Raw genomic sequence first — 22,668 nt, 5'->3', positions numbered from 1 at the left:
TGCACATACACATGTAATATTTTGACACAAATTATGTTTCCCGCTTTTGTTGAAGAATTAAATTTTGGGAACCTGTAGTAAAGAGTCCATTATACTTTAGCACTAAGTTGTTATACTCCTGTGGAAATGAGAGATTAACAGTGAAATAATTTTATTTGTCTTATATGTTAACCTCTATTTAGTTTTTTGAATGACAATTTCGAGAGGTATTTATTACGGGAACTTAAACTATTATATGAAGGTTTTCGTTTCTGTTTTCGTTGGTTTTTGTTTGGTGTGCACTTTTCTACCATATAACTTCGTCATTACCACCCTACTCAATTCAACATAATTAACCTTGTGGGAAAAAAACTATTTCGATTTTGAATTTTTGTCATATCTGGCATTATTATTACTGTGCTTGTTTGTTTTATTACAATCATTCGTAAGAAATTTTAGAATATAAATTCCATATTGACTTTACTTAATATTTCGTGCTTGCACCATCTACCGAATCGAAGAGACAACTTACCTGTGGTCACTTATGTATTTATAGACCTATATAATAATAGTATAAGAATATGAACTATAATATCCAAGAATATCTATTGCAATCTCGGTATATATTTAGTTGACTTCATTGTTCATTTCCATCAAATATTGGTTATGAAACCTTTGATTAACGATAAGAAACAACGACGGAAAGTGCTGCTTACAGAATAATTTACATCTTCTAGCTTACTATTTATGAATTTAGAATTAAATGAGAAGGTGGTAAGTTTCGAATCTCTATGAAAATCGATGGCTGATTCCAAATACCACAACAAAAATAAACGTGTGTTAACGATCACCGTACATGAAAAATTTAGTTTGATCCGATAACTGTGACTGGTGTTACTATTAATAACAATTTTAAGCACATCTATATATTATAGTATATTATATTTACGAACTTCGGACTAAAGTCAAGCCGAAAGACGATGATCCTGCTAGAAGAACACAAAAATTTATTTCGCTCGTAACATATATCTCACCAAATCATATATTAAGCAAGCCATTTTCACCCAAGTTTTTATACTCTCGCAACATGTTGCTACAGAGTATAATGATTTTGTTCACCTAACGGCTGTTGGTATCACCTAAAACTAATCGAGGTAGATATAGGGTCTTATATATATATAATATATCTATAATAATGATAAAAATACGAGTTGAAATCTGGGCGACTGTCTGTCTGTAACTTGAGTAAAAATTGAGATATCTTTATGAAACTTGGGGGTGCATGTTTCTTGGTACCGTAAGACAGTTGGTATTGCAGATGGGTGTAATCGGAGCACTGCCACGCCCACAAAACGCCATTAATCAAAAACAAATAAATTGCTACTATACTGGTTTACATTAGGGAAGGGCACCTGCAGTTTAAAATTTTTTTAAAAGTGGGTATGTTCCCGCCCCGTAATAGGTTTAATGTGCATATCTCCTAAGCCGCTAAAGCTATAATAACCAAATTCACGGAGTACAAATGTTTTTAGCACCCCTATCGACAGTGGAAAATGACAACCACGCCCACTCCCCATATAACGGTTCTGTTAAAAACTACTAAAAGCGTGATAAATCAAGCACTAAATATGCCAGAGACATTAAATTTTATCTCTGGGATGTTATGAGATGACTTTATAGGAACCGCTTGTGGGTGTGGCACCGCCGACTTTTAGGTGAAAACCCATATCTTGGTGCTTAACCGATTTTAACCAAATTCGGTACATAACATTCTTCTCATATTTCTATGTTATAGTGAAGTGGGCGAAATCGGACTACAACCACGCCTACTTCCCATATAACACCATTTTAAATTCCATCTGATTCTTTCAGTTTACACTATGCAAATCAAGCAAAATATATAAAGAAAGCTCAAACGAGTATACCGTTTGGCTTTGCGAGAGTATAAGATGTTTTGTTACATTCGAACTTAGCCCTTCCTTACTTGTTTTATGTTAAAAAAGTTGATCTGTGATTGTGGACAAATTCACTTCATTTTCAAGTTGGGTTAAGGGTAACAATTTAATATGTTGATATTTTCATAATGGAAGAAAACTACCTTAGACTAATTTAAATAACCGAACTCTTTAGATATACAATTAAATGATCATTCGATTATCTTTGGAAGTCACTATTTAACTTAATTCAAAGTTTGGAATGATCAACCAGCGCACGCATGAATTTTTTATGTCATTTATTGGAATGTTCTTCGGTTGCGGCTGCTTGAATGGCTGGGATATCATAAAACGTTTCTTTAATGTTAGTTTTTAAATTTGAAAGGTTTGGTTATGAATTTTTCTTTTTAATGAATAGTTTATAAGAAAGTAAATTAAACAATGCATTACTACAGTACTGTTCTATTTCTCGAAAATGCGCTGTTTCTTTGGGCCGCTGTGCTCAATTGAACTTTCAAGCTGATTTTGTCAAGTAATTAGAGCTCTACAGCTTGTTTTTCGAACAACAAGCCTTCGTTGGCGTGGCAATGGGCCAGTCCCTTTCATACTACAATAAAATGTATATAAAATTTACATAAAGTTATATATGTACACACCTTGTTATTGTAGCTGCACCGGTTATTTAAAACCTTGTTTTGTAGAGAATGTACGCAATCATTAAGCGATTGTCGTAACTAGTGGTTTTACAGGTTGGTGTAAAAGTTTACGCGCTCGAAATGAAAAAATACTGTTTTTGGTACGATATGTATTTTTTTATTCAATATAATCTCCCTTAATTTCAATACACGTATTTTAATGATCCTCCAATAATTTTATGACATCCCTATAATAAATTTCTGGAAGCTCTGCAAAACACCCTCTACGGCTGTAATAGCTTCTTCATTTGCCGAAAAACGCTTTCCACAAAGGAATTGTCTCCGGTTTCTGAAGAGGTAGTAATCACTGGGAGCCAAGTCTGGCGAATACGGTGGATGCTCAAGCTATTCGTACTTTAATTCGTTAAATTTTGTCATTGTTAAAACACCTTTGTGTGCAGGTAAATTTTCTTGACGAAAAATTATTTTTTTGTGCTGTAAACTAGGTCTTTTCTAACGAATTTTTTCATCCAGCTGATTCAAAAGGCTGCAATAATATTCAGAGTTGATTGTTTTACCTTTCTGCAAATAATCAATCAACAAAATTCCTTTTGCCTCCCAAAAAACTGATGCCTTAACCTTCTTTGCTGATCATTGTGACTACACCAGCTGAGCAACCAGCATCAGTCCACTGTAAACGTTTTCGTTTCTATTTAGGATCATGGGGGTAGATCCCAGTTTTATCCATAGTTTTAAAACGACGCAAGAAATCGGTTTTATTCTGCTTAAAATGCTCCAAGTTAAGCTGAGATATTTGTTTTCGTTCTAGTTTTTGTTGAATTGTTGTTATTCTGCATGTAAAATACGAAGTACTAGTTCGTCTAAGACGCCTATGGCATTAGCAATTTCACTTTTAGTCAAACTTGGATCTTCACTAACAATATTGTGATATTAATGATTTCTGGTATGGATGCAGTTTTTGGTCGTCCTTGGCGTGGATCGTGTTCAAGCCTAGTACGACCACGTTTGAATTCACCAGCCCAAGATTCATTGTTTTGAAATTGAGGACCCTTATACATTTCTCACAATTGTTCATTAATTCCTTTGCTTTTAAACATTTTAAAACAAATTATCTAATCACTGCGCGCCATTCAATTTTTTGCCATATTAAAAAAATACTCTGATGCGTCAACTTCAAGTGGTTTGTAAACAAATAATTAGTTAACAGAATGACTTGTAACTTTGCATGTATTCTCACGACAGATATACCAACTTGAGAAAAAAAATCGGAGCTAGTAGTTGGGGTCGTTATTTCTGTGATGTAACCTTGAAATCGGTGAATTGTAGGCTGTTATATAGCGAGTTGTTTCGAGGTATCTGGTTTTCAAGAAGAAATAAAACGTATATAATTTAATGGTATGACCAAGAATTTATTATAAAAATAATGATTTGGCATCATGTTTTAAAAATGATGACGCAAATAAATTCCAGCCGAGGTGTCCAATTTTCGACCACTTTTGAAAGCAATTAGGGTCGTATGTAAACAATAACGCTCGGAATATTCTTTTCCAAGACGTCAATCGTCTCGGGATTATCAGCGTAGGCAAGCGACAAAAAAAAGTCCAGCGGTGTTAGAGAGGCATTCAATTTCAGGCCCAAGACGCGAGATAATGCGTTCACCAAAAGTTTCCTTCAATATATAATATTGATTGTTTCGTTTGCTATATGGCATATAGTGCCGTCCTGTTAGAACCAAAGATCGTCCGCATCAACATCCTCCAATTCCGGAACGAAAATGTCATTTATCATGGCTCTATAGCGTTTCCCATTGACCGTAACATTAGGCCCGGCTTCAATTTTGAAGAAATATAGACCAATGATTACTGCTGCCCATATAGCACACCAAACAGTAACTTTTTGAGGATATAACGTCGTCTTAACAATGGCAATTCACCGAACATGCGACGCGCTTGATAGCCGTTCGGCTGCATTTCTTGCACGAGTTGGATTTTGTAAGCCCGCAAATCAAGATCCTCATGCAAAATCTTCCATCAAGTGGATGGGCACAACTCCAATTGTTACGCGCAATGGCGGAACGATTCATTAGGGTATTCTTCAATACTCTGCTCCACAGCAGTAAAGCGTCTTCGGTGCGCATTTTACGGCAACTCTGAGGATGAGCATTATCCATTAGAGTAAACGTGGTTCGAAACCGATGCATGGTTGCTCGAATTACCCACTCTGTTGGGGACTACAAGTATGTCGATCGAATATTGAACGTAGCGCGCGATGCGTCGCCCGAACCGAACCATTATTTCGGTAGTAAATTTGCACTATTTACAAACGTTGTTTTCGAGTAAGTCTGTTCATTATGAAATGGCAAACCCAACTGAATAAAAATTAAGTAACAGCCGTCAAAAAGACCAACACTGAAAAAGGTGAAACCACACGTCTAAAAAACACCCTTGTACAAAATAAAGCGCGAGTGTAAAAATAAAAATAAATATTGTCAAAGGTTTCATTTATAAAATTATTGAAATTTATTAAAATCATTTGGTAAAAACTCCATAAATATTAGTCCCCCACATATCTTTAAGTAAGTAATTTATAACTGTACGTGCAACTATGCAAATTGTTGTTATAATTTTTAATAACTGTGGCAAAGTAATTGGACAGCCAAATGACATAAGTACTCGTAATGCGCATAAATATGTGATAATATACTTGGAAGTCATATGTATAGTTCCTACACCGTTTACCGTTTTATGCCTCCTAACGCCGCACATTTCAAGCACATGACGCATTTAGTATTAACATCCACACCTAAGCAACAGCGCAAACAACTTACTGCACTAATGTGCGGCTTACACATTGGCGTACAGAAATTATGACACCACACTTTCAATGGGGCAGCACTTTGGGTATTTTGTAGTGCCGCAGTAGCCACAGATGCTTCTTAGTGTTGTGTATTTTGTCAACGACGTTGTTTTTGATTTCTGTCAACTGTAATGAATATCGCACAAACAATAACACACCCATGTACGCATATATACACAGCCTCCCAAGGGTACCTGCATCAAATATGTACTACACCTGTACATGTACACATAATCACCACAACAACAATAAGGGAGCATATATATCTGCTGACTTAATAATTCATTTTTAAGCCCAGATGACACGTATTCGCTGTGGCTCACCTAAACCGCTGCATACAAGATTGCATTCGACCAAGATCGGCGCCGTGCTGTCAAACATAACTTTCAATGCCCACACCGGTGGCTGGGGATACTACATTAACCTATACACATACATTTTTACCTACGCATATAAGCTGTGGTGTTGATGTGGCACCTAGTTATTCACCTGCTTACTTTTTCGCCACAAAATTGTTTGCTAACCCCGAAAAAAGCGTGAGAAGGGCCAAGGTTGAGAATGGAGGGGTGTATGGATCCGTGTGAAAATAAGAGTTTACTCTTTTTCAGCCTCGCCCTCGTTAACGCCACTAGTAATATTTTACCCATTTACACACATACGTATTTATGAGGGCGGTCCGATAAGTGTTTAGACATGAAAACACACGAGAAAATTTTGAAAAAACTGCGATTTAGTCCTCAACATACTGTCCTTTAAGTTCGATTTATACTTAACCCAACAACTTCTTTTACGTGTCTGAAAAATCTGTTTTCATTAGACTCAAATAATGAGTAACTTTTTCAAGCCTGGAGACAAAAATAACTTTCACGGGGTCAAACTGAAGAATATGGTGGATGGGACAGCAGATAGTAGTAGTAATGTGTGTGAGCCGGTGCGCTGTCTTGGTAATTGGAAACGTCGAATAGCGCATATATATCAGCTTAGTATGCCGTTGATACCGTTTTACTCCTCCTTAGGTAGCGGTTGTTGATCAACCCTTGTGAGTCCCAGCATCCATATCCTTTTCCACCCACAAAACGTTACCTTCTTACAGCAGATTCGGCGGGTGAAGTATCCAGTTTGTACCGTACCTTTTCTTAGTCTCTGGTGTGTACCAGTGAATCCATGTGTCGTCGACGGTCATGGAAAGACAAAGGTATTCTTTGGATTGCGCTTAAACAGCGTCATATACAGCTGTGGAGAGGTCTCACATCAAATGTGCTACGATGTATTGAGATGCCACTGTCTCAGCTACCCCGCATATCTTTAAGCGACGTTCTGAGTTTTATTCTCCTTGTTATCCGTTTGTGGTTTATCAAAAACCGACGTAAACTAACGTTGAAACTCGTTAACTAATTTTTGACGATCGCCTTCACAAAAGAAGAGTCACTCACAGGAATAAAGAGCATACACGGGTTCTTTAATTTTACGGCCTTTTTCACAACCAGTCAGATCCAAATTACGAATCCTCGCTGCAGAAATTTGACAGTAATCGTCTACGAGAATTACAGTACAGTAAATTTATCTTGGGATAGCGCTATCTCTAGTGAGGCTAAGTACTCATCGGACCGCCCTCGTTTATTCACATATACCGCCCAAAAGTGTTGCAATGAATTTGTTGAGTGATTTAATGAAGTTTCGAAAACAAAAGGCAATAATAGTGAACGTTAAAAGTTAAATGCGAAAGAGAGGCAAAGTTTTCCTGCGGATTTTTGTTGCTTTTTTCTTTTTCGCTTCTTTTACGAAATCCGTCAACGTCGTTGTTGTGACCAACGCCAGCGCTTATGGAAAATTTATTGAGTTTCTTAATGGATTTCTTTTTTCCAACACTTTTTTTTCATATATTTTCGTAAACATATTATCAAAGTTTTATTTGGAATATCGAATGATTATTTCGTTTAGTGAGCAATGGCAGAAATGACATGCTCGCCTACAAAAGCGTAATAAATCAACATGTTAAAACTTCTTTTGCGCATTGAAGCTATTTTGTACTCTCGCAACATATTGCAACAAAGTATAAAAGTTTTGTTTACCTAACGTTTATTTGTAATACGCAAAACCAAGCACGGTAGATATAGTGTTATACAAGTATATCCCAAAATTCTGTATGACGAGACGTATTTCAGAATACTTTACTGTCCGTCTGTACCTGCGAGCGATAGCTAGTGTAAAAATTGAGATATCCTGGTGTTATGAAATAAAAATAATTTAAATCGGGTAGTAACCATTCCTACTTCCGCTTTAAGCGTTATTTTCAAATCTTCTAAAAGTAGTGTAACTGTCCAAAGAATAACACAAAACGCATCATCACTTTAAATTTAGGACAACTGTATTTAGACTGTGACATACATATTAATAAAATTAGGTAACTGTTTTGCCGTTACGTTATTTTATTTCATTTCAAAACTAGATGAAATCGATCAGTACCTTGCTTGAGCCTATTTTTATATACATATGTGTAATAAAACGATTTGTTTCCCCTTGGTTAACATTATGCTGTATACACCATTGTTTCAATGTGAGAATCTATCGGATCAGGTAAATGAAAATATGGCATCACCCGTACTTAATCCGTCCTTACTTCATTTTAGATCAGACATTATTTACTGCCTTTTGTTTTGTCACTTGATTCGGAATGACACTGCTTCTTTTTTTTTAACTGTGGCCATAAACGTCTAAAAAACTTTTGCCGCGCCCACTAGGCCTTATCGCGAAACTAAATATATGTTTCTTTTTCCAATTAACAAAGTTTAACTTTTTTTTTATTTTTTTTTATTCTACCAGTTGGTACTACAATGAATACTTTCACGGCTGGACAATGCATATACCTTCGATCCAATGGTTACTTGTTCTCCGTCAACTGAGCTATTGTATTTGGAATTTCATATGATCCGATAATGGAACGCCGATCCTATTAATCCTCCTAAGATTGTCCATGGAAATTGTGATCGACTTCAGTAGCTTTTTTAACATAGCTTTCCTAAGTATACGTAAATCAGTTCGTTTCGATAAGTGAATATATCAGCCTTGAAGGAATTGTAAATAAATTTTTGGATTAAAGGTACGGACGAGACCCATTTTACCTTCTCATAAATCCAGATCAGTAACGTTTTATTGCGTACATATTCCCTGACTACGTTTTTAAAAATGGAGATTTTCTATAGGCAGAGAGTATTTACTCTGCGAAAAACTGCAACAATGACTCTCAATTGGTCCGGAGAGAGTTATGGGCTCTGTTTTAGAAAAATTTGACTGAAACGACAACTGTAACGGTAATGGCATAGTTTGAAAATAGCATACCTTGAGGTAATGTTAAATATGGAGATACAATAAAATTATCTCATAACCCCACACAAAGTGTTGATGACCATTTGTTATTACAAATTATTCGATGAGATTAATTGGAACAATTTCAAGAACTTCGGAAGATAAACTATTGTACTTTAGCTTGGATCTGCGGTATACTGACGGTAATGATGGCAAAGTTCCGACCGACTCTGCAGGTCGCTACGTACATATGTGGTTTCATAACCAAGTAAAAGTAAGCCTTGAGTAAACTTCTGACAGAAAAGGATTTTCAATTCGATTTATTTTTTTAGAAAAGAAATTTTAAAATCGGCGTATTATATTAGGTTTTAGAACCTTTTCTTGAGCCAACAAAAAGTAGACTTCCTGACTGTGGCCAAGATTTAAATAATTACTAAACTAATAGTCGAAAAGGAGATGTAGAGCATAGGCTCGCCTCCACGCGGTGCATTCTGGGTAACGCTAAATTACCTGCGGCCTTTCTAGAACTGAATACTGAGTATGCAGGGGTGATAACCTACAGAAATGGCTGATGGGCTAATGCCAAGGCCGATTCCGTCCATTCATCATTAAGTTGGTGTGGAAGGTTTTTGTTGAGATGACTCCGTTCAACCCAAGTAAAACCGAAATGGTTTTATTTACTAGGAGGTATAAGATCCCTAATGTGCCTCTCCCTTTTTCGGAGGTGCAGCCTCGCTTAGAGAAGTGAGCATCCACTCACTCCGACATTATTGCGGCAATACTAGCTCTGAGCGCGCGAATCATGCAATCAAAGCTAGTCAAGGAGTGTCTGTCCTCACTAGAAATAGCATCTGGCTACTTCAACATCAGGCTCGATTGAGTGCCTGATCACAGCGGAATCGCTGGAAACTGCAAAGCTGATGAGTTAACCAGGGGGGCTCCCTTGCCTCGCTCCATCGGAATGGGATTGAGTTGGATCTCCTTTAACGTCTTGCGTTTTAGCTTTGGATCAATGAACCTTGCGTGCACTCAGCAGACGCTGGTCGACGACCAACTCCTGCCTTGACCGCGAGATCCTTCTGGCCAAGAGTGGATCGCAGGAGGTCGAGGGAACTTCTCGCCTTGAGCAAAGTGCATCTCGCCGCTATGGTAGTAGTTCTCACTGGACACTGTCCAATGGGTACTCATGCGGTACGGCTTAGAGTACTACCCGATGCTAGTTGCCAAAAGTTGTATGGAGAAGGGCACCGGTTTTTTCCCCTCCACTGTGTGGCTTTCGCTATGCTGACACTGACATAAATACTTAACCGAAATGGATATTGGCCGTCTCAACAAGTTTGTTATATGCACAAAGCGTTTTGTCGACTTGTAAGGCTCTTTTGATCCAGCTTTTAGAAGTTTTTAGGTATTACAACGGACCGGCGTTTTAAGCTGTACAAGTGAGATCCTACGTGGGATCGACCTCCTAACCTAACCTATTAGTCGAAAAGAAGAACCAGTTGTGAGGAAAAGGCGAACGAAGATTGAAATAAGAAAACAAAAATTAGGAGTTTCTGTTGGAGTTTTTGTTGTTGTAATAATAGAGAACTTTCGCCAAATTTGAATTTGGAACCCAGAATAAAATTTCGAGTTCCATTTTGGCTATCTTGAACCTACTGTCTTGGGAACGGAGCCTAGTCATAAGTATTTGCCAGTTCGAAATCGTTTCCAGCTGAAATAGTTCTTCTAACGGCACTTATCGAAACCTAATTTCCTTGTACTAGCACTTGACTATTGTTAATGCGAAATTTTACTCATTTAGTAGTCCTGCATTATATTAAATTGCGTAAACAATAACAAATTATAGAGCGGATGTTCGTGAGTGCTTGGAATTTACCATGAATATATGGATGTATGTATTGTGGTATTCCTATCGTCCTCTCTGCACTTAACTGATTTCAAATTCTAATTTAAATCTCATTTAACGCAGTGGTTGGCAAATGCAACGGTGAGAAACATTTCTACCGTTTTAAGCTCCCATTAACCTTTGCACGCACTAATCTGCAATGTAAACCAACGCCAAGAGAAGCCGCACACACGCTGCAGCGGCAATGTTCATCAATTTCCTGAGATTTTTTCCAAGTTTTCTTCTCTTTACTTTTTCCCACTCTGCCGTAACCGCTAGTCTACTACATTTTCTTGCTTTTCGCGTATTTCCTTCCGTCCTACGCTGCAACGTACCAACCCCAACTGTGACACTGAGATCTAGTTCCGGACTTTTAATAAAAAAGCCATTTTCATGAAGTCAAATGAATAAAGTACGAAATGAAGACGGTCTACGAAAAACGCGTAGCGGATAAATTTTTTGCGAAAGTTAGGTAAAAGTAAAATGAATGGAGGGATATATACATATTTTCATATATAGTATATATCGTACACATGTATAACAATTGCGACTACTACTCAGCATTAGATCCCTATTGCTGTAAGAAGGAAGAAAGATTTTAAAAAAGGAAAAATGAAAACGCTAAAAAAATTAAATGAGAAGTTGAAGAAGTCTTCAAAATTAGAAGGCTGAATGAACAACGAATAATTTCTAGCACAGGTTTATTTTCGGTGAAAGGACTTTAATCAACAGAAAACATTTTCCCGCTTAAATGGAAAATACTAAATTTGTAATTTATAACGTTAATCGCGAAATTAGCTATTGAACCAGCCGATTCAAAACAAGTGATGTTTCAGCGAAAACGCTTCTTATCGCAAATTAGGTATACATATATTTACTCGGTCGAAAACTCTACGATGTTACCACTTCAAGGGAGCTTACAAGGTTGTTCAAACACAATCCGGATAAGTGCTCTTTGTATTTTTGTAACATTATTGGAGTATATAATATCACAATAAACCTTCACCTAGAAATATAATAACTTGATGAGGATCACTGTTGAACTTAGAAGCTTGCACTCTAACAACTGAGGTCCTAGATTTAGAACCTTAAACCTTGTTGGTACATGTACTTGCCGATTAATATCAAGGTGCACAAAGGACTAACACGAAGACGATTCTATATAGAAAAATTCGCATCCTACGAAATTTTAATTAAAGCTTTAAATATATACCAGTTCTAAAAAATAAATTTTTCTTACAATAAAAACTGACTTTTTTTTTGCACAAGGGTTTTATCAAAATATAATATTAACATTATGATTGGATGGAGATATTTCCTAAGCGACACAAATATTCAGGTCATTTAATCGGAATTGCCGAAATTAAGATTTCTAGTTTAATTAAAGCCTGGCTTTCATTTAAAAAACCTTAAGCCTAACAATAAAAATATGTGTGTGAAATATGGCTTCGTTCTTCAACATACGCTCCATCTTGAGTAAGATATTTATTAAAACGTCTTCCCACATTTCGAAACCAGATCGATAGTGTGAAGTTTCGAGACCTTCAAAATAGTCGTTTATTTTCATATTGACTTCATGATTTGAATAAAATCTCCAGGAACTTTTACGACGAAATTCAGCGAATCAGCACATAAAGTCATTTCTTTGCATCAACCCGAAATATTAAAACCTAAGTTCATTTTTGCCCATTGTAAAAATAGCGAGGGCAGCGTCTGGTGACCACTAACCTGTTGGCGATTGTACTCTAAGGCGATAATACAAAATTTTTGTTTCTGGCATGATTCCTCGGTTTTTAGCCCATGTAGTGTAACGTAAATTTTAAATTGCCCTTATTGAGCGTTCGCCGAAAAATAACTTATAAATCATATTATCTTATTAATTTCGCTGTTCTTGCACTTAGGTTAGTCACGTTTTATGGATTAAAGAACATGTATTAAATTTTGCGTTAAAAATAGAATAAAGTGCTCCAAGACACTTGAAATGTTGACTGTGACATTTGTGTCGAAAAAATGTTAATAAGTGGTACTAGCGCTTTACAGAAGGCCGAGAACGTGCGACCACGTAAATAAGAAGAAAACATTGAAACAGTGAAAAAAATAGTTCTTGAAAATCGTTGTTGGCATATCAATCGGCTCATGCCATTAAATTTTCTCGAATATTTTGGCTAAATTTTGAACAAAAGCAATGTCGCGTTAGTATCCCTCAGGAGTTGCTGAATGACGTCAACAACAATCCTTAACCACTGTATTTATTAGATTTGGCTCCCTGCGGCTTTTCCTATTCCCAAAACTGAAGAAATCAGTGAAGTGAGAGCGTTTTGCCGCAATTGATGAGGTCAAGTCAGAATCGAAGAAAAAGCTGATGGCCATACCGAAAAGCGCAGTGCTTCGAGGATTGGAAAAATCGTTGGCACAAGTGTATTATATCCGAGGGGGGTTACTTTGAAGAGGGCAAAATACATATTGATGAATAAATAAGTACTTTTCGAAAAAATTCAAAATTGACCTTTTACTTTGAACACACCTCGTATACGTTGATGTCACTTGCAAGGTAATTATGTAGAGAAAGATCAGCTAGAGTAAAGAATAATTTCATTATCATCAACGTCGCTTAAAATTTACACTTTTATTATTCCTTGCAAATCTAAAATTCTATTTTTCATATTATTTATATGTATTATAAAAAACGCAATTCCACATAATTTTAATATTTATCTAATAAATTAAGACTTTTTTGAGACTCTTTTTTATAATTCAGGCATTGTAGAAATCATTTATTCACAGTTGAAATAAAAGAAATATCTTTATTCTCAATGAACAAATAATCGATAGAGATATTGCATTATTAAATGTTAAATGAAAAAGGAGCAATTTTTTCACCAGATCACAAATTCCGTTCTAAGCTTTTGTGTTTGTATACCTTGAGCTCTTGGCATAACTAATTCCCCTATTATGGCTTTTAAACCAACTGCTTTTTAGCTGAAGTTCTGAAATTCAGTATTATCGATATCAACTAAACCGGTATTACGGGTTTCAACTCCGTGCAGGAGGGTTGACCAGAGTATTAAAACATTTCAATTGCTACCAAGCAGTGTTGATACTCTGGATAAAAAAACCCCCAAGCTGGACGGGGCAAGCTACAATTTGGAAACATTAAAAATTAAATAAAGGGACCGTGAAAAGTGTTTCGATCATAGGAATATACTTTTTGACTAAAATTAAAATTTTGAAACGTTTTGCTCCTCCTTAACAACAATCGATATCGTAGTTTACGCCAGCCCAAAGTTAAAATTATTTAAACTACATTTTTGATAGTTAACGTCCGAAGAACACGTAGAGTTGCGCATAATTTCCATGCAGGAAGCATGATTGTTCCTCGCATACGTTTATGCAAATGTTCCTTCATCTCATTTAGTAAAAAATAAAATGATTTTATTTAAACGAAAAGAACATATGAATCTGCAACATACATTATTTATAAGCCATTTAATTGATCACGAAAGCTTTTTGTTATGCGCAAAACATCAGTTTTGTCCCATCATCTTTGTCCCACTTTTAATAATTATTAATTTTTTATCACCTTTTTATGAGCAATAACTGAATTGAATAGTTTTGATTTATTGTTTAAACATTTTCGACCTTTTAATTATCTGTCAAATCTTCATTTTATAGATTGGCAACACCGATGAAACTTCCGCTATTGAAGATCGTAATACCACAAATTATTTGGGTTGATTCCACCCGGGCCCGGACTTCTCGCAAAGGCCTGTATTTCACAAAAAATTAAGTGAATAGTTAAAAATTAGAAGGCTTTCGATAGGTGATTAATTCGAACATTTATTTAAACGTTGTGATTACCGATAAAGGAACGTTTTCTCGCAAAAAAAAACGGTGAAGCTATTGCCGCTTTAGTTTGCAAAACATTGGAAAATTACAACATTCGTTTGGAAGATTGCCCTGGACAGTGCAACGATAATGGTAGTATGAGCGGTAAATATGAAGGAGCGCAAAATCATATCCATAATAAGTATGCAGTTATTTCGCCTTGTGGTGCCCACACCCTGAATTGGCTGGAGTGTTGTCCTCGAGCAATAACTTCTTTTGGTGTCGTTCAAAAATGTTTCCATATTTTCAGTACCAGCACACCAAGTTGAGAAATTATCAAATCACAAATACCCAATTCACTTCACTGTCTTTCTAATACAAGGTGGTCTGCCAAATTCGATGCCGTCATGCGATTTGCGAAAAGTCTTCCCGGAATAATAAACGTTTTGAAAGAAGTTAAAAAACTCAACCTTACGGCAGAAACTCGTTGGGACGTTGATGGAATTTCGAATGTATGAGCAAATTAAGGTTAGAAATATAGAAAGCCTTCTTGTGGATTTGCTATTTCTACGCCAACAGTGATATGAAAGGAAACAAATTTAACGCAGCTGCAAAAAAATTTTACAAAAAAGTATTCCATTGATTAGATACATCATAAGTTGTCCAATGAAGCTATTCACTCAGACACGTTTACGTCTTACTCCATACAACATTCAAAAATTACGGTTGTTTAGTGCTTTAGCAAGGATAAAAGTTTTCATCGATCGTGCTCGTCACAGAGCAGGATTTCAGGACTATCTACACAGTGTCTAGAGGAAAATTAGCTCAGAAGTTGGATTTCCAGATTATTTATCGACGCATTCGCTGCCGCCAAAGCTTGAAAAGCTCACTTCTAAGTTACAAATAATTGAAAATTTGAGGACTTTACCATAAACTGCTTCTCCATAAACTTAATCATAATAATCAACAGATTTCTTCATTAATTCGATCGATAAATAAATGTTTGAATGACATGTTTCTGGCTTACTAACTGTCAAGTCTTATGCACCATACATATATTCCGGTATAATCTGAAAAAATATTTTTGACTGAATGTCTAAATATGAACTGATTTATACATTATTGATTTTCAAAATCGTACAAAACCAATTTGTTCCACCAAGCATCAACAAGAAAGCACGTTCCGGTTACTTAGACCCGACTGTCGTCGGAACGGCCCACTTTTTCTCTCAGCGGCCCTGCCACACTGAGATGTATTGCAATGTTTCCGAAGGATATCTTCAGTAATTTATAATATAAGTAAATTAAAACAAAAAGAAACGATAACTTCGGGTGCACCAAATCTATTATACCCTTTACAAATACAAAAGATCCCATTCCAAACTTTATTTTGATCGATCAGCTCGATCGATCGATTGTAAGGCAGCTATATGCTATAGTACCGTGATCTGAATTCTTCGAAGATGGCACTGTTGCCTTGGACAATAATCCATGCTAAATTCGTCTTGTCAAATACGAAAGTTTTCCACACTAGCACTTGACTCCAATCGTTCAGTTTGCGTGGCAGCTATATGCTATAGCGGTCCGATATAGGCGTTACCGACAAATGAGCAACTTCTTGGGAATAAAATGCGTGTTACAAACTTCGCGGCAAACCTAATATACCCTGTTCAAAGTACAATATAAAAACAGAAAATACCGTAATTAGAATTTCGATTAATTTATTCATTGAAATGCCTTGTATATATGTATTTTTCACATGCATAAGTAGATATTTATTTATTTTTGTTTTTTATTTAATACACATATATATTTTTATACGCAACTAGTTGTAATTGCATTAAAATTTTACGTTCACATTCCAGTTGTAGAAAAAAAAGTCAACAATTCGCCTAACGTTTTACCAACTTTCAACAAAATAATAATATGCGAAAATTATTAAGATAAATATTACACTTCCAATAATACTTCCAGTGTTGCATTATTTAAATAATTACGTAATAGTGAAACACCGCTTATACAAGCACCTACTAAGCGCTGACGAAAAGGTATCACATCAAACATTAAATAGAGTTTATAAATCTTGCTATATCGCCTTAAGTCCATTCATTCAAACATAACCTATTTCGCTATAAACAATGCCTGAATTCCAATTAATTATATTTAAGTTAGAGTAAATTAATTCGACGATTTCGATTTTGGCGAGTTCTCTACTTTATTTTCACGCACCATTGTCAGCAGTTGTAGCATCATGAGCGCTTGCACCTTATCCAGCGGGTCCATGAAGCCGCGCTGCAGCCACTTTGGGATGGTAGTGCGCGCATGCGCGAAACCGAGCTTATTCAATATGTAATCAATGCCATACGGCTCAATGGATTTGCCAGCCCATGAAAGCAGCCGCACAGTCGGTTCCAGATGCCAAGTCTGGCATTCAAAGTGCCGCCAGTCGCGCACAAATGACTCCAAATCTATAGATTTGCCATTTATGCCGCGGCCATTTAGCGTTGCGGGCGTTGTCGTGCCAGAGTTACTGCCAGTAGGTGACGTCAAACTAGCGGCTGCAGCTGCGGCGCCTGATGTTGATGGTGTTGGCGACGCAAGTGTGCTGCCATCCTTCTTTTCCACATTAAAAGCTGAAGCTATATTCGTTTTGCTGTTGCTGTTGGCATTCAAGCTGCTGCTGCTCTTATCCAATGTAGTGCTCGAAGCGTTAATAGATGTATTGCTGATCGTAACAGCATTCGTAGAGGAATTATTGCTCGCGGAAGACGAAGATGCCTTATTGGAATCTTTGAGTATTTCGTCGGTTACATAGGGTTTCAATTGACTTTTCAGGTTCTGTGAAAGATTTGGCGAGGCAGCACGTACAGACTGTCCGCCGGTCTGCTAATAAAATAAAATAGATATGATAAGAAATTCGGAATGTAATGCTAAATCTATCTTAGCCTACCACTCTCTCCTTCTCCTTAACGTACGATGTTATCAAGTCATGCAGGAAGAAGAATGCATCGGCATCGACAGTCACGAAAATATGGTCATCAAATTCGGTTATGAAACTGCAGAGCACCTCTGGTTTAGTTTCTGTGGGAGGAGATTAATATGAATTGTGATTTGCGCGCATATTTGTTTGTTATCTTCATTTACCTGTCGGTTCCGGTGTGGATGCGCCTTGTCTGTGTTCAGTCTTGAAATTAAGTTGTAAGCTGGGCAACGCAAATATCACCTCGCGATTGTGATTGTGCTCCTGCGTCTTTGAAGTGCTGCTTGTGCTGGCGCCTGCGGCACGCATACGTTCAATGGAGTTGGAAGCAATCTCACGATCACGTTCCAATATCGGAAAATGATCCACACCTGACACATGAAAATATAGAATTGAAAATGTCTTTTACAAGGCATTTTAAGGATTTCGCAATGACTCACAATCAATTTCACTGTTAGCAAATGCGTAGTGGAACCACTCGTTGAGCGTTTTGAACTGCGGCGGGAAGATGATGTTACGTGAAATTCTGCTGACAATTGCCATAGAGTGATTTTGCTGTTGCACCTCAGTTGTCTGTCCCAAGCAAGATGTGAGCGTCTGCGTTACGAAGACATCATGTGTGTCATGTGCCTGATGCGCTTCTGTGGCGAAATTGATGGAGGGCGATTTTAAACTAAACAATGCCCATGACTTCGACTTGAAGTTTAAACCATGGAAGCAGGCTAATGAGATGTTGTTGCCATGCAACTCCACCGTGCCGCCGAGCACATTGCCGTTGCGCGGTAGACGTGTCACCAAAGTGGGTACCACGAGACCGATTGCCTGTTCAAGCGGCTTTTGCCAATGCCGATGATGGCGTGCATCTGTGTTGCTAATGTCAGACGCATTGGCGGCGGCGGTATCGACGGTACCATTGGTTGTAGCCTTCTTTTTGTCCCGGTTCTGGCGGCGTTTCATGCTAGCGTTCCGCTCGTGCAGACGCGGTTCGAGACTTGAAAATACACGTTTCGACGACTTGAATTGTTGAGTGAAGAATTCTTCCAGCTTATAATACATCTTTAACAAGTCAGCAGTGGTCGATTGCGAAATCATTATTTGCAGCTAAGGGAGAAAGGAAACATGATCAATTTACGATTTAAATGAAACAAGTTGTAGAAGTACCTGATCCCATGACAAGTCGCCATGTATGAAGATTATAGCACGCGGCTTGGTGGTGTGACCGCCCACAGTTATCATGCTGCCGCCGTAGTCCGTGGTGGACAATGCATTTATAGACGTCTTCCATTCGTCCTTCATCGCTGCAGAAAACGAACTGATACGCATCATTAATACCGATGTGCCCATATAGTCGAGACGTAGCTCCAAAGCCATAAAACTCAAACGTATGGTATGGTAAGGTTCCACACCGGATTCTTCCTTAATATGGAAACGCGTATTTATTTTATTCACTTCAAAGCTACCACCGACTATGCCGCCTTTCGCATCCAGCGAAGAGCCACCTAGATATATGCCAATGTACATATTTTTGTAGCCAGTACTGCCAATAGAGAGCCTGCCATCCGACTGGAAGTCTTTAGTTAGCCACACCACATTACCCATCACGTTGCCCATATTCATTTGCACATTCAATTTGGTGAAATTCACCGCAAATAGTACGAGCGTTTCCCATGCGGTTATCTGGTTCTTCTCCGAAGGAGGTGTGCTTGACGATTCCGCGCTGGAGGACTTACCTAATGTGCGTAACTTGCGTACGGCACCCGAGTGTGGTGCCTGCTGCGATGGTGATGATTGTGAGTCGAAGTCCAAACGCATTTTATCCTTGCCGTAAAATGGCTCTGCTGGTGACTTCGTACACTCGTAACCGGGTGTTTTGCAAGCTTCTTTGGGTGTAGATGGTGTCCCAGTGGGTGTGGCAGGCTCTGTGCCGGCCATATGTTGCATGCTCAAATCGCCGAGGAATAGTCGCCGTACTATGCGCCGACGGTACCATGCCTTTGGAAAAGCCAGAATTTCGGTTAGGCGGCGCATATCATACTTAAAGGAAGCGCTTCCGATATCAACAATAGTAGAAAACCTTATGACTGCGCGCGACTGATCCACAGAACGTTTGCTTATCACAGCGGGCTCGACATAAATCTTGCGGCAACGTGTCAATTGGAACTTCACAAATTCCACATTTATGCTCAACGAATCCTTCCGCTCGCTATCCGAGAGTGGTGAGAACTGCGCCTCTTTGACATTGGTCTTTTTGCCACCGTAAGGATGGAAGATGTAGACATTGAAATCCGCCAGACAACCGGTAACACTGTAAAGAAGTGGAAATAATCACTTTTGACAGAGTAGTTAGACGGAAGGCTTACCTTAAGCCACCTGTCGGCTTTTTGTCCTTTTCCGCTGTGGATTTATCTAAAGTGTGTTCTTGTTGACCTGGTGGCTCCTCATCTCCCGAGCGTTTGGAACTGAACACAATATCCAAACTGGGTAACTGCAACATGCATTCCACACGCGACACGGGCAAGCAGGAGAAACGGAAGGTGGATGGTTGCATGTGAAAGTATACAATAACATCTACGGGGAACGACGCATATGTGACATAATTCGTGGGCAGTATATCCAAGTTAACGGGATTTGCTGAAGGTGTTTGGGCGCCACTTAGATCCGGCGTCTTTGTTGGTATAGGCTCCAAAGTCTGCTCAAGGAATTCCAAAATGTGTGGCGATATAATTGTCTCCTCCGGTATGCTTTGCAGCGTCATCCATGCAAACAATGAAGCTCTTTTGTTGCCCATACGGCGAGCCGTTGAATGATGACTATCGTTGCTCATGCTGCGTGTATTCTCCGTAAAATCCGTTACTGTGCGGGACTGATAGTGCAATTTGACATCCAAGCCGGGAATGTGGAAAATTGTGAGATCGGATAGCATTGCATTGCTCGATGTGTTGTAACGCAATTTGCTCTTATCACGTTGTCGCCGCGATGGCGTCGGGCTGCCCCAGTCATTGCCTAAACTGCGCTCACGTTTATGGGTCTTTCCAGTGTTCGAGCCACTTAACTGCACGCGATCTTCGGTAGTTTCTTTGGTGTGCAGTACACACTTGCCCGAATTGACAAGCACCTTAATGTCAAGCTCGAAATCGATATTGGGTTCTTGCTGTTTCTGTTGGTAGCCATGCTTTTTACGCATTTCCACTGAAGTGCCGTCAATATCCATTTCACTTGGCGTCGATTCGCCGTGACCTTCCTGTGTGCGCCAATCAATATCTTCACTGTCCGTGTCAGCATTGGGCAACGAGGTCTGACGCATCGATTCGGAGAAGGTCACACGATTAGCCGGACATGTTTTCAACGAAGCGCTACGCGAGTGACCAGAGACCGGCGTACTCTGCAAACTGGATATCTCATCATTCGAAGCTATCGGATCTAAGCGACGACCCGTATATGGACCGGGCATAAGAGTGTCTTCAGTAGGTTCCCGATTCGTTGAAGCCCCTATGAACGAATATGAACGGCTAGAAGTTTTCATCGGTCGTCGCAGGGATGGACGTTTCCATTTTTGGATCATATCACGACGGAAATATTTGTAACAAATCGCCTGTAATTCTTGCAGGCGACGTTCCTCATGCGCAACCGTATTATGCGAGGCACCCAACGTTCGCAAGTCATTTATAATTTTCAGTTGCTCCGCCATCTCTTTTTCCATCATGAATGAACGCTTCTTCGAATCGATGGTCGGATCGAACACGAACGATGGCAGATTATCAAATTCACGTCGGCGCACATAGGTATCACGGCAGCTGTGATCGCCCTCGTCACTATCCGGTGATTCCATATTGGTTTCTTCCTCTTCAAAACCAGTCAACATAGTTAGTGTGTGACCAAGTGAGGAAAGTTGCTTGCCAATATTTATATCGAGATGTATGTCAACACCTTCCATTTGCCATTTCACATTGAGCAACCACTTTGCATTTTCCATTTTCTTGGCGGCAGTGGTACGCGAGCAAACCTCATATGTACCCTCCGAGACAACACACACATTCATTATGGGTTCATTAATATTTGGTTTCCAATCATCGAGTGTAGTTTCAAAGTCGTCGGCAAAGCGCAGACACAAGCCTTGAAATTTGCCTTTGGAGACCAATGAGCCAGAGTTGCATGCAGATATTATCGTATTCTCCAGAGTAATGACCACTGCGCCCTTGCTTTCAAAGTCATGGTAAGAGCGTGTGCTCCAAGGCTACGGAAAGAAGATATAGATAAATAAGTTAAATACATACATTAACGGTTATAAAACAATGTGAATCCACACATACGTTAGCGGGTTGATTTAGTGGCACGCATATGCCCATATCCTCTACAGTCAGCTGCAAGAATAAGGTGGACAAGTTGGAAGCGGCAATGTTACTGATCTGCCCAAAGGCCACGCGGTCAAAAGCCTACAGAAAAGGAGGGCATTGGGTAAATACAAATAAAAATTCACTTTAGAAGCTTGTTCGAACTTACCTGCGAGCTATCGTAATTCAAGTTGGCGCGCTTCTCCGCCCAGTACTCGTAAGCGTTCTTGTAGTTCAACCATACCAGTATGGCCTTATCCACGGCAATTGGCTGTATGTAAAGCAATGGACGTTTCAGCTTTAGCAGCACCAATTCCTTGTCCTCATTTAGCAACTCATCTTGGAAGGCGTTACGCAAACCGATCGTGGTGTGAAAGAATGCATATTGTTGGAACTCCGGTTCGGCTTCGTCGAAGATTACATTACGTATAATTTGGCCAAGTGAAAGATTAAAATCGATATGTGCCTTGCCAAACATTTTACGATCGTTGCCTTCGCCCAGATTTTTTACACGATTTGACAAATGCAGCTCCAGCGTACCGGTTTCAAAACGTACAGCTGATGAGCAGGGAGTTGTAGCTGTCAACTGTATGCGTTTCATCGAAATATTGATAGAAAAGAGTATACGTTTAAGTGACGACTCCTGTATGCTAGCTGTATCGCCAATGTCTTCGGACCAAAGAGGCACAGGCTTCTCGCCGCCATAAACTTTCTGCAATACTTCATTTATTTCCCGCATGAAAACCTTCTGCACAAATACCAAATGATTTAGCAGATCTGTGGTTAAACAACGTTCGAATTCACCAATCTCGGCTGATGCATTCACATAGCCACCGCGGCGCAAAACAATACCCTCAACGCGCTCGGTCTCCTAGTTCATCATAATAATAAAAATACAATAAAATTGTCTGCATTG

General features: G+C 38.7%; 1 protein-coding gene and 1 long non-coding RNA gene across 11 annotated transcripts in view; one reads left to right on the top strand and one right to left on the bottom strand.

Moving 5' to 3' along the window:
- Positions 1-417: 417 nt before the first annotated feature.
- On the top strand, positions 418-15,454 carry LOC118683205 (uncharacterized). The gene is made up of 2 exons (XR_004979119.2): positions 418-753; positions 14,289-15,454. It is a non-coding gene; the product is annotated as an uncharacterized lncRNA (long non-coding RNA).
- Positions 15,455-16,137: 683 nt separating this feature from the next.
- tweek (transmembrane protein KIAA1109 homolog tweek) overlaps positions 16,138-22,668 on the bottom strand; it is a 30,177-nt gene continuing 23,646 nt past the window's right edge. For 5 of the 10 annotated variants that reach the window (XM_036375360.2, XM_036375362.2, XM_036375379.2 and 2 more), the window contains 8 exons: positions 21,922-22,623; positions 21,732-21,854; positions 19,782-21,655; positions 18,583-19,726; positions 17,862-18,522; positions 17,586-17,792; positions 17,392-17,522; positions 16,138-17,324 (listed from right to left, as the gene is read on the bottom strand). In XM_036375360.2, coding sequence (XP_036231253.2) covers positions 16,620-17,324; positions 17,392-17,522; positions 17,586-17,792; positions 17,862-18,522; positions 18,583-19,726; positions 19,782-21,655; positions 21,732-21,854; positions 21,922-22,623 — 5,547 coding nt within the window. In that variant the 3' untranslated portion in view covers positions 16,138-16,619. Of the gene's footprint in view, positions 17,328-17,391; positions 17,523-17,585; positions 17,793-17,861; positions 18,523-18,582; positions 19,727-19,781; positions 21,656-21,731; positions 21,855-21,921; positions 22,624-22,668 lie in introns of all 10 variants that reach the window. The other 5 variants (XM_014235537.3, XM_014235538.3, XM_036375320.2 and 2 more) reach the window with 1 other exon arrangement.

The sequence above is a fragment of the Bactrocera oleae genome, chromosome 3, assembly GCF_042242935.1.
Source record: "Bactrocera oleae isolate idBacOlea1 chromosome 3, idBacOlea1, whole genome shotgun sequence".
Taxonomy (NCBI): domain Eukaryota; kingdom Metazoa; phylum Arthropoda; class Insecta; order Diptera; family Tephritidae; genus Bactrocera; species Bactrocera oleae.
This window is presented reverse-complemented; position numbering and strand designations above follow the sequence as displayed.